We start from the raw sequence: 12,920 nt of genomic DNA on the forward strand, positions 1-12,920 counted from the left end.
ACCTCTACCCAGTGGCATTGGGATCGCCATAGCAACCATAGCAGTGGCTATGGGGCCCTACGCCACTGGGGGCCCCTTCCGTTGATTTATTTATTTTTAATTTACACACACACTACACACAGGCAGCCAGGCCCGAGCCGCGGACCGCCCGCCCACTACACTAGACTAGTGTAGTGGGCGGGACGCGGGCGGTCCGAGGCTCGGGCTTGGCTGGGGAGGAGTCAGGACTGGAGCAGGGTGCACGCAGGGCCGGGCCGACACAGTGGCTGGGGAGGCTCCAGCCAGGCCACTGAGAACTCAGAAGATCCGATAGTATATTCTAACCCCCAGGCTTTCCCATGGTGACGGGGACGCTTGCCTGGGGGTTAGAATATACCATCGGATCTGAGTTTTCACGAGCTCAGTGAGATTGTAAAAACTCAAATCCGATGGTATATTCTAACCCCCAGGCGTTCCCATGGTGACAGGGACGCTTGCCTGGGGGTTAGAATATACAGGGCCACGCCGCTCACAGCAGTATATTTATAAACTAATCAGTAACTACTTTAACTTTAATAATTGCTCATTGCTGAGCTCTTTACTTGGATTTTTTTGATATCTTACTCTGTAGGCTCCTCCGGTAACAGCAGCAGGCGCGTGACGTCAGTGAGTGAGCGCCGCCCCCCGCACTGCCTGCTGTTACCGGAGGAGCTAAGACAGAGTAAGATATCAAAAAAATCCCAGTAAAGAGCTCAGCAATGAGCAATGATTAAAGTTAAAGTAGTTACTGATTAGTTTATAAATATACTGCTGTGAGCGTCGTGGAGGGGGATCTGTGGATGGCACTGTTTAGGGGGGGGATCTGTGGATGGCACTGTTTAGGGGGGATCTGTGGATGGCACTGTTTTGGGGGGGATCTGTGGATGGCACTGTTTAGGGGGATCTGTGGATGGCACTGTTTAGGGGGGATCTGTGGATGGCACTGTTTAGGGGCGATCTGTGGGTGGCACTGTTTAGAGGGGAGATCTGTGGATGGCACTGTTTAGGGGAGGGGGATCTGTGGATGGCACTGTTTAGGGGAGGGGGATCTGTGGATGGCACTGTTTAGGGGGGATCTGTGGATGGCACTGTTTAGGGGGGGATCTGTGGATGGCACTGTTTAGGGGGGATCTGTTGATGGCACTGTTTAGGGGAGGGGGGGATCTGTGGATGGCACTGTTTAGGGGGGATCTGTGGATGGCACTGTTTAGGGGGGGGATCTGTGGATGGCACTGTTTAGTGGGGGTTCTGTGGATGGCACTGTTTAGGGGAGGGGGGATCTGTGGATGGCACGGGGGGGGCCCATACATTTTTTTGCTATGGGGCCCATGCATTTCTAGCTACGCCCCTGCCTCTACCGATGAGCTGTGTGTGAGCGCCACTGGCTTCTCCGTGCTCCGTACAAGGGTCGGCTCTAGGTTCATGTGGGCCCTTGGGCGATAAATCTCAGTGGGCCCCCTTGTGGCATTTTATTACATTTACATGTACCCCTGTGGCTCCCACACAGTATAATGACCCCCAGTGGCCCCTATACAGTATAATGACCACTAGTGGCCCTTCAAACAGTATAATGATCCCCCCCAATGACCCCACACACAGTATAATAACCCCCAGTGGCCCCCCACACAGTATAATGACCCCACAGTGGCCCTCCATTCAGAATAATGACCCTCAGTCACCCCCCCCCCCCCCATTCAGAATAATGACCCCCAGTGGCCCCCATACTGTATGACAGGGGCACTGAGGTCATTATACTGTGTAAGAGGCCCTCTCTAGCTAGCTAGCTAGAACTGAATGGGCCCCACAGCAAATTTTTGTACAACCCCCCCCCCCTCCGCAGCTCTCACAGCTCAGCTTCTCCCTTTGTTATTAACAGGGAGCAGAGCTTAGCATGTTCCACCATAAACCATCCTTTTACCTTTGAGGAGGGTTAGCTGGAGTAACACATGCCTCAGGTCCCATATCAAAGAATACATGTGCACTAGAGAAGCCGAGCCTATGCTCCTATCTGACCTGACCCTAACAGCTGTAAATTCTGTTTCCCTGCTGCAGCAAACGGCCCTGTTCTCCTGTCCTGTTATCAATTCTCACCTCACCCTGAGCTCCACTCAGTCAGAGAGCTCCTGCTGCTTCCTTCTGACCTCTCACCCGGCCTGGGAACGCAGCAAACGATTGTGTCTGGCCATGCCGAGGAGCAAACAAGAAAAGGGACTTGCGGGAGGAGAGTAAGCACGTGGGTTACCCACAATTATTATATAGTAATTACAGGGCAGCCCGGTATTTTACTGCCAGCAGCATGTTAACCCTAGCTTGCGCTGGACATCAGAGAGGGGCGGGCACACCAGGCACTCAGCTGCTAGCTGATTGGAGGAGGTATTGCTGTTGAGTTCCTCCTCACTATCCTAGCTCTCCCTCCTTCCGCCTGCTGTTGTTAGCACAGCGCTAGTGCTGCGCTTAGTGACAACTTAAATAATCAATATATAATAGCACTTGGGCATTTTGGGATGCGATGGGCCTCTCATTGACCTTGGGCCCGGGGCTGCCAACCCAAACACCCCTATCTGCCATTGACAGGGGGCCCCCCCAGGAGCAGTGGGCCCCGGAACTTGCCCGGGTATGCCGGGTGCTAACGCCGGCCCTGCTCTGTACATTGTATAACGACTGTCCTTGGTATCGCAGCTCAGCCCCATTCACTTCTATAGGGCTGAGCTGCACCTAGGCAATGTGACCGAAAAAACGTGTCATCCCACGACCTAGGAAAAGCTGGAGAAAGCCATGGCGCTACTTTGAGCACTGCTGCCTTCACAAAAGAGCTGATCGACGGGGGTGCCGGGTGTTCGATCAGATACTGATGACCTATCCTGAGGATAGATCATCAGTATTAAAGTCTATGACTGTAAGTTTTATAAAGAAAACACAAGCCAGTTTCTACTTAAAAGGTTTATTATATTATGAAAAACATAGTGATTAGGTTGGTCTTTAGGCAATTCTTTTACTGATCCTTGTGAAAGTAACACCACCAGCTTCTGAAATCTGAAAGGAAAAATAGTGCAAGAGATGATTATTATAAAGAGAATATAGGCAAATGTACAGTATCTGTCTCTGTAAATCGATGTCTAGTTGTGGCCTTAAAAATGATATACAAGTAATTTCTGTTCGATTAGACCACAACCATGATCAGTAATTCTAGCTTAGCTGCATTTTCACATGGAGTCTTAGGTAGTCTGAAGTCTACATCATGTGCCAATAGATGCCGAGGCTGCTACTTTTCTCCAATACTTTTCACTGAAGCTCCACTTATTCACAGTGGCCACTATGTACAAACAAGTCTCATCAGAATGTCACTTCATTGAAAACTGACTCTCATAAGGACAGAATAATTATAAATTTCAAGCAACTAGAGTATGTCACCACGGAATTCACCCTAATATCAGGCACAATAGCTTGTGGTGCTAGCGTAGCTGAATGTAATTATAACTTTACTCGGTGATCCGTTGCTTCATTCTGGAGAAAAAGTACTTTTAATCCATGTGCAACTGAGCAGTTAAGTGCACTGAGGGTGGGTCCAAGCCACTCTGTGCACCCTTGCTCCTCCTGCTTCCTCTTTCAGCCCCTCCCTCACTTTATTGATTGGCAGGGCTAGGCAAGATGACTATGCAGGAGCCTGGCCCTTCCAATCAAGAAGGAGAGGGAGGGGCTGAAGGGGGAAGCAGGAGGAGCAAGGGGGTCCACCCTCAGTGCACTTAAGTGCTCATCTGCATATGGATTTTCTCCAGGAGGAAGCAATGGATCACTAAGTAAAGTTATCATTACATTCAGCTGAACTAGCCCTACAATGTAACAATGGTGTAACAGTGAATTTCCTGGAGACAGACTCCCCAAGGGACCTGGAAGACAAGATACACAGTATAAAGGGCATTTTGTGTACATGAAAATGGGAAAATTATCTTAGACTGTATGCATACTGTATTCCAGCCATTCCGTTGGAGGTATATGACTTGAAGATTTCCCTCCAAAGTATGCCATCCCATAAAGGCACACAGTGGCCCATAGACTTCCTATACAGTATAAAAAGGCCATACCAATGTGAAGACACTCTATGGATACGGTTAACATATAGCTGGAAGAGTATATGCCAAATGTACCGTAGGGCTCAGACACAGTGTGCACAGAGCCTTACTTGTATTTCTGTACTTGACTTACGAGCCGAGTCTTTCCGCTCTCCATAAAAGCATTTCTTGCCTTTCCTCCGGCGTTTTATTTCTGCCTAAATACTAATCACTGTGAAAAATGAAAGAATGGACATACTGACCTCTACTAGTTTCCCTCCAACAATCTCGGATGAATGCTTGTATTTGCCAAAGTCAACAACTATCTTCCCTCCATCACGCTGGACAGTCGCCTGTATAAAATGATTCCAGAATTAGTCATATAAAAATATGAAGGTTCAGAAGAAGCCTAGTAATGACAATGTTATGCAGTGAGCAATAAAATATGACACCACCCGTAGGATGTAAAAGGAACTGCATGCAATTAAAGCTTTCTGCTTTATTCACCCTGAAAGTTACAGCTCATTTGAGTTTATGTATTATTATAAGTTAGCCTGTAGTTTTGTTTTATATGACTGAGGGCTCGTTCACACGACCGTATGGCTTTTTCAGTGTTTTGCAGGCCGTTTTTAACGGATCAGTTTTTCCGTTTTTTGTTTCAGTAGTGTTTCCGGTTCCGTTCCGTTTTTCCGTTCCGTTTTTCCGTATGGCATATACATACAGTATACAGTAATTACATAGAAAAAATTGGGCTGAGCATAACATTTTCCATAGATGGTTTTGTAAAAACGGAACGGACACGGAAGACATACGGAGTACATTTCGTATGTGTTCCATTTTTTTTGCGGACCCATTGACTTGAATGGAGCCATGGAACGTGATTTGCGGGCAATAATAGGACATGTTCTATCTTTCAACAGAACGGAAAAATGGAAATACGGAAACGGAATGCATATAGAGTACATTGCGGTTTTTTTGCGGAACCATTGAAATGAATGGTTCCCTATACGGACCGTATACAGAACGCAAAAAACTTTCGTGTGAACGAGCACTAATATGTAGCAGGGAAGTAAAATATAAAAGAGCAGTAAATGTAAACTATGACACCTATAGGCAATGACTGGTACTACCTCATGTTTGTCATTTATTTTTAGCAAAAATGGAGTGTTATATAGTTACTATATGGAGAATTGTGTAGAGAGTAATAAAATCTGACATCACCTGTAGGTTTTTATTATATAATATGAAATGAACCTTGCATATGAAGCACAGATTAAAGCAAACATGTCACTTTGTAAATGCAGTGCAATCTGCAGTCATTATGTTATAGAACAGGAGGAGCTGAGCAGATTGATATATAGGGGGAGATTTATCAATAACCTGCAGCAGTTTTCTGACAGAAAAAAAACGTGTTTGCAACTTTTTGAATGTCATTGCGACAAAGTATTGTCACGAGTGGTGTGGGGCCAGCAGGCCCAGCACATTTATCTTCATTTACACCAGCTTTCTGATGTAAATGAAGATACAAATCTATGGCAGCTCCAAGCCACCATAAATTTCAGTCTGGAACACGGACTGCTGGAGGATGCTCCTAATTCATGAAAAGGCCTGCGCCTAGCAATTTTGCGGAACGGATGCGGGCCTATTCATTTCTATGGAGCCCCAAAATATGCGGACAGCACACCGTGTGATATCTGCATCCCCACTTTCCTCAAAAAAGATAGTAAATGTCCTATTTTTGTCCGCAATTGCAGACTAGAATGGTCATTTCTATCACAGGGTGGACCGTGTGCGTTCTGCAAAATATGGCAAGCACAAGGCCGTTATCCGTGTTTTGAAGATTCGCAAGGGGTTGTCGCATGAATAATTAAATATTCAACATTTTCGAAACCAGCACCTAGATCTGAATACTTTTGTAATTGCATGTAATAAAAATGTATTATAGCCATTGAGTTATTCAATAAAATGTATCTGTATAGCGCCACCTGCTGTTCTTTTCCTTATTTCTCTGTCCAGCTCACTGAGGTTGACATACATGCTCAGTTCCATCCTTCAACTGCCACCAGCTGCAGCAGAAAGGATATGACACCTAGTAAAGGACACGCCCGGTGAGCTGCCAGCTTGAAGTAAATCTAGCAGAGCAATTGGAGCATTGAATGAGGAGGTCTCTGGATCCATGTGATGTACATGGCTGGTTCCAGCTTCGTTAGAGATTGTCATGTACTATGTGATGTCTCATTACAGACATATGACGAGCTCTTTACAGGAAGTGGGAAAAAGCAGAGATATAAATGTATCAGTTACAGGTTTTACTGAATCTTTTCCCACAAAAATATATCTCAATCTGCTCAGCTCCTCCTGCTCTATAACATAGTGCTTTCAGATTGCATTGCATTTAGTGATGACAGGTCCTCTTTAAGCAGGAATTTAAAGAGGACCTTTCATTTATATATTTCTTTATTCAAGATAAATACCTTTACTTGCGGGGTACCACCCTGCCTGTTTTTTTTTTTTAAATATCGCTCCTGCTCCCCGCTGTGCCCCCCTGTATTTTTCCAGCACAGTATGTTAATACTGAGCATCGGTACAGGGAGGAGGAGACGCCAGGGTTTCTCAACGGGCGTCTCCTTCTCCCTGGCTGTGCCGCGATCAAATCATAGCGGAGAGCATCACAGCCAGGGAGAAGGTTTCTGATCAGCTCCCCCTGCTCTATTACATGCCTATCCCTTTATAGGCCTACTCTCTGCTTACCTTAAATTTCTTTCCTCTCAAAGTCTCCATCTCACACTCCTTTCCTACTGTGAAATTGTTAGTCATGGTGTGGCCAGGGAAGATTTGGGACCATGTGAAGTCATCACCATTGTGGACTATTTCAGTGGTGAATTTGAAGTCTTTCCCTTTTTGGGTGGTTTCATCTGGGATGCCTGTGAAGAAAACATGCACAAATTCAGGCCAATGAATGTCTGACTGAATGGTATAGTTTATGGCCTAAGTGCTTTGCACCACTTTATGAGATCCTAAATTTTGGTAAAGATCTTTTGGCCCACACATTACAATGACTGATGTCACTGTCACAATAGTCCTTTTTCAGTCAGTCTAGCAGAGGGTTTATCTGACTGTTCTGCACACTGCCTCTCCACTATAAAACATTTAAAACCTGGATTACCTCATGGCCAGTACAAGGTCATGTGGCAACTTGAGCGTCACATCAAGCCCCCAGTTTACCCCACCCTGCTTGGCTTGACAACTACAGAACTTGTTCACCCAGATTATCATAGGCCCTCAGACCCAATAGGCACTGGAGTCTGCCCAGGTTTGCATGTTGCTAAAGCAGGCCTTGACTTTCCTATTTGCTTAAGGTTCCTTTAAATTGGTCAACTGAGTAGACAATTGTCAGGGAGGAAGTGTTCCTTTCCGACAATCGCCTACTCGTCAGTGGAGGAGACCTCTGAATTTACACGCTGCAATCTTCTCCACAGTATGCAGAGGAGCGATCGCTATGCCATCACTCATTCCCAAACGATGATTTAGGTGCCCACATGAAAGATCTAGTTACCTGATGAAAGAAATCAGCGGCACATTTTGGGCAGATTATTGCTAACGAGTGTTCGCACGAAGGCTTGTTAGATGATAATCTGTCCAAACATTTGGCAGTGTAAAGTGGCCCTTACTGACATCCTTCAGATACCCTGTGCTGCTGTGATCATTTTAAATATTCAATTTAGTCCTTCTAAACATTAGTATAATATGAAACATGTATAATGTTCGGGGGGAAAAACTGCCATAAAACAGGTCAAATTACATGTCAATAGATATTTCCCATTGACGTATCTAAAAATAATATTTGTATAAATTCACATTCTGATGTCAGAAATGGATGACTATACAGAGATGAGCGGCGTTATTAGGTGCTGCTCATCTTCTCATGACGAAGCAGTTGGTTTCTGATGGTTTCTATAGAAAGTTCTCTTTTGCCTACCAATGATTGACTGGCAAGCTTCCCCTCTGTTAAAAAAAGGTTCTGCAGCAGCTGCAGCATGTGCTATACAGATGTGTGTCACAGCTGCTGCAGAGCGTCACAGTACATACCTCAGATGCTGCAGAACTTCATAATACACACCACAGCTCTACCGGACCTACTTTTTGAAAATGAGTTTTACATCAATCAATAGGCAGGAACTGCCCTCATCTACTTCAAAATGAGGTGCTTCAGCATCTGAGGAGTATATTATAATGAATTATGTCCCGCCTACTATAAATTATAAGGTTATTAAGAGTCACCTCAGGCCTGTAGAAATGTACTGTATCTAACTCATCCATCTTATCTTACCAATGGTCTGCATGAAGGCTTCATAGTTCTCCTGGCTGTCAACCTCGTACTTTCCAGTGAAGCTCATGGTTGCTTAGATAGATGAGAATGAATGGGCTAGGAGAAAAGGTGAGGAAAGAAGAGAAGATACTGAAATGAGCCGATTGTGGCCTTTTAAACCATTTTAAACCTGACTCCTCCTTGCTCTAACATTACAATGGCCAGTGTGGTTGGTCCAGCTTGACCAATCTGAGCAGTGCTATGCGGTGATTCAGCAGCCAGGTATCAGTGAACTGTAGGTTAACTCGGGAGTTTATTGCTCTGAAATCCTTCAGGTATTCTCAGATGTGGAAATTTCCTTTTGGTTGTAATGTTTCTCAGTGTCATTTCTCCTTAGGGATTAAAATAATGTATTAGTCAGAAAATGACAAAAAAAATTGTGCAAATCTAACTGAAAATAGAGCTGTCAGAAGGTGCGCCAATAAATCTAAGATTTATTAGATAGCGCCAACATAGTCCACAGCAATGTATAGATTTTGTCCTCACAATCTAAATTCTAAATTAACCTATTTCTATGTTTTTTAGTATGTGGGAGCGAACCCATACAAAGTCCATGCAGAAGTTGGCCTTTGTCAGATTTGAACCCCTGTGGTTATAATTATAAATTTATGAAGAGCTGTATGAGACGTAGGACTGCATGAGTTTTTCTGCACTTTTGCGTTTTTAGTGGTGTTTCTTTGCACCTGCAGTTTTTGGTGCATTGTAGGCTGTAAAGTACCAGCTCCAGATGTTAGCTGAAAGTCTATGGGAAATATAAAATGCAGGGCACACAAGTGTTTGTTTTTTTTGTTACTGGGGCTTTTGATAACTAGGTGCCGGTTTCTGGGTTTCTGTCGTTTTTGAAAAGCGCAGCATGTACACGTTCTTTTCATTTTTTCTTTACAGTGTGGTATGAAGTATGCAATTGTATGATATTCAGTCCTCAGAGCATACATTGACTCTATCATAAAGCATTTATTCATATTTGTCAATATATAAGTCAGGAAAAGACAGGTAATAATATATAATTCCCCCTTCTTATCTCTAATATACACAATCCATGCCTCAAAAATGCATCAAATGTGCTCTAATGCATAACAAATAAAATATAATATTAACATTTTAAAATAAAACACAATAATAGTATTAATATTGGTGATGTCCTGTCCAACAACGAGCCTAGCTGTGGACCCAGCAGCTGGTATAACATTATTATAATAAAGATGTTTTTGAAAAAAATAAGATATTGTATGGATTGTGTGGATTGTATATCTATCTCTCAGTCTTCAGTGCACCAGCAGTTCTTGTGTGTGATTGATGTAAAATATAGTAACTTTGCCATTTTAGCCAACTCATAAATTTAGGTATTCAACTCCACTGTTCTCATTATTTCCGATTCCTTTTATTCCACAACATCATAAGGCCAGTTTCATATTGCTGCTGTTTGCGGTCCGGAAAAAATGTTCCATGTGATGGTTGCATTTCCAGGTTCAACTGTGGCTTGTCTAACCTGAGCTCACAGCTTTATAATAATTTATGATGCTATATTTTCCTGCCCAAAAGTCTACTTTACTATATTCACATGATGCTGTGAGTACCGTACAACAGGTCAATTTTTCCCAGACTGCACATGGCCATCTAAAAGAGGTAGTATTACTATCCAGAAATACGCCTATATTAGACATATTTCTGGGGCAGATTGTGGCGCAAAGTTTACTTGCGTCGCAATCTGTGACATTTCCCCGCTCACACCAGGTGGCGTGGGTGGGGAAGGGGACAGTCCAGCAGGCCCATCACATTCATCATTTTCTACACCTGTTTTCGGCGTAGAAACTGGTCTAGATGAAAGCCAGCAGAGAAGGTGGCTTAAATTAAGACCAGCGCTGGATACGCTGAAGTTATGTAGAGGCCTGGGCCTCTCATATCTATCAAGGAAATCAGGGACTAAACAAAAACAGTCTCTAACAAGGACTTGCGTACCAAATCAAGATCAGATCAAGTGGCTGTTATGAAGTCATTGGAGAGGGAGCACCTAGCTCTGTGTGGTCCCATTCAATTTACTATTAAAGGGGTTGTCCGGGTTCAGAGCTGAACCCGGACATACCCTTATTTTCACCCAGGCAGCCCCCCTGAGGCTAGCATCGGAGCATCTCATGCTCCGATCCGCTCCCTTGCCCTGCGCGATTTAGGTCTCTTTTGTTTTTTAATAACACAATGCCAGGCGGAAACATCCGCCCGGCAGTGTGTTAGGTGACGTCACCGGCTCTGATGGGCGGGCTTTAGAGCTGCTGGAAGCCCCATGGAGAGCCCTGGTACGTCACCGGATCTCCAAAAAATGCCTTTGCCCTGCGCGATTTAGCGCAGGGCAAAGGAGAGCATCGGAGCATGAACTGCTCCGATGCTCAAGTCAGGGGGGGCTGCCGGGGTGAAAATGGAGGTATGTGCGGGTTCAGCTCTGAACCCGGACAACCCCTTTAAGCAAGAACATTTGCAGGAATTCCCTCTACAAAGGAGAGGAATTTACTCATGGGCATGAAAAAGGGTGTGAAAGCGGAAATATAAACCAGGGGCATCTGTCCCGAGTGGTAAAACTCACGCTCATGATGAGAGCCCCTATCCTTAACCCCTTAAGGACTAGGTCCTATTTGACCTTCTGGACTTGGCCATTTTTTGCAAATCTGACCAGTGTCACTTTAAGTGCTAATAACTTTAAAATGCTTTGACTTATCCAGGTGATTCTGAGATTGTTTTTTCGTCACATATTGTACTTCATGACACTGGTAAAATCAAGTAAAAAAAAATCTTTTTTATTTATAAAAAAATACCAAAGTTACCAAAAATTTTTAAAAAATTGCAAATTTCCAAGTTTAAATTTCTCTACTTCTATAATACATAGTAATACCTCCAAAAATAGTTATTACTTTACATTCCCCATATGTCTACTTCATGTTTGGATCATTTTGGGAATGATATTTTATTTTTTGGGGATGTTACAAGGCTTAGAAGTTTAGAAGCAAATCTTGAAATTTTTCAGAAATTTTCAAAAACCCAATTTTTAGGGACCAGTTCAGGTCTGAAGTCACTTTGCGAGGCTTATATAATAGAAACCACCCAAAAATGACCCCATTCTATAAACTACACCCCTCAAGGTATTCAAAACTGATTTTACAAACTTTGTTAACCCTTTAGGTGTTCCACAAGAATTAATGGAAAATAGAGATACAATTTCAAAATTTCCCTTTTTTGGCAGATTTTCCATTTTAATAATTTTTTTCCAGTTACAAAGCAAGGGTTAACAGCCAAACCAAACTCAATATTTATGGCCCTGATTCTGTAGTTTACAGAAACACCCCATATGTGGTTGTAAACTACTGTACAGGCACACGGAAGGGCGCAGAAGGAAAGGAATGCCATACAGTTTTTGGAAGGCAGATTTTGCTGGACTGTTTTTTTTTTACACCATGTCCCATTTGAAGCCCCCCTGATGCACCCCTAGTGTAGAAACTCCATAAAAGTGACCCATCTAAGAAACTACACCCCTTAAGGTATTCAAAACTGATTTTAAAAACGTTGTTAACCCTTTAGGTGTTCCACAAGAATGAATGGAAAATAGAGATACAATTTCTAAATTTCACTTTTTTGGCAGATTTTCCATTTTAATATTTTTTTTACTTTTACAAAGCAAGGGTTAACAGCCAAACAAAACTCAATATTTATGGCCCTGATTCTGTAGTTTACAGAAACACCCCATATGTGGTCGTAAACTACTGTACGGTCACACGGCAGGGCGCAGAAGGAAAGGAATGCCATACGGTTTTTGGAAGGCAGATTTTGCTGGACTGTTTTTTTTTACACCATGTCCCATTTGAAGCCCACCTGATGCACCCCTAGAGTAAAATCTCCAAAAAAGTGGCCTCATTTTAGAAACTATGGGATAGGGTGGCAGTATTGTTGGTACTAGTTTAGGGTATATATGAATTTTAATTGCTCTATATTACACTTTTTGTCAGGCAAGATAACATGAAATAGCTGTTTTGGCACCGTTTTTATTTTTGTTATTTACAACATTCATCTGACAGGTTAGATCATGTGATATTTTTATAGACCAGGTTGTCCCGGATGCGGAACCCCCCCGCGCATTTAGCCGAGGTGCCTGCTCAATGATTTGAGCAGGCACCTTGTTCCGATCACCGCCTGCCGGGCGGCGGTGATCGGAACAACACATGACGTACCGGTACGTCATGGGTCCTTAAGGACTCGGGAACCATGCCGTACCGATACGTCATGGGTCCCTAAGGGGTTAATGCACATCACTGGCATCCATGGCTGCTGGTAGGCAAAATAGGGCCTCAGTAATAGTTTGTGCAGGAACCTCCAATAGATCCTAGAGCAACTGAATAGAAAAAATTATACATGGGACTAGTAATTGGGCTAGGGTGGAGATTCCTATATTCTATTGAGGGAGAGCGTGCTCTGGCCGGTGGCACTGCTCTATCCAACTTGCA

At 43.7% G+C, this 12,920-nt stretch overlaps 1 protein-coding gene across 1 annotated transcript; it reads right to left on the reverse strand.

The window, feature by feature from the left end:
* Positions 1 to 2,973: 2,973 nt before the first annotated feature.
* LOC121007644 (gastrotropin-like) lies at positions 2,974 to 8,493 on the reverse strand. The gene is made up of 4 exons (XM_040439727.1): positions 8,398 to 8,493; positions 6,819 to 6,991; positions 4,331 to 4,420; positions 2,974 to 3,051 (listed from the first exon to the last, which is right to left on the reverse strand). The coding sequence occupies exons 1-4, from the start codon at positions 8,462 to 8,464 to the stop codon at positions 2,998 to 3,000; spliced, it is 384 nt and encodes a 127-aa protein (XP_040295661.1). The 5' UTR covers positions 8,465 to 8,493; the 3' UTR covers positions 2,974 to 2,997.
* Between the last annotated feature and the right edge of the window lie 4,427 nt (positions 8,494 to 12,920).

The sequence above is a fragment of the Bufo bufo genome, chromosome 1 (genome assembly GCF_905171765.1).
Source record: "Bufo bufo chromosome 1, aBufBuf1.1, whole genome shotgun sequence".
NCBI classification, from domain to species: domain Eukaryota; kingdom Metazoa; phylum Chordata; class Amphibia; order Anura; family Bufonidae; genus Bufo; species Bufo bufo.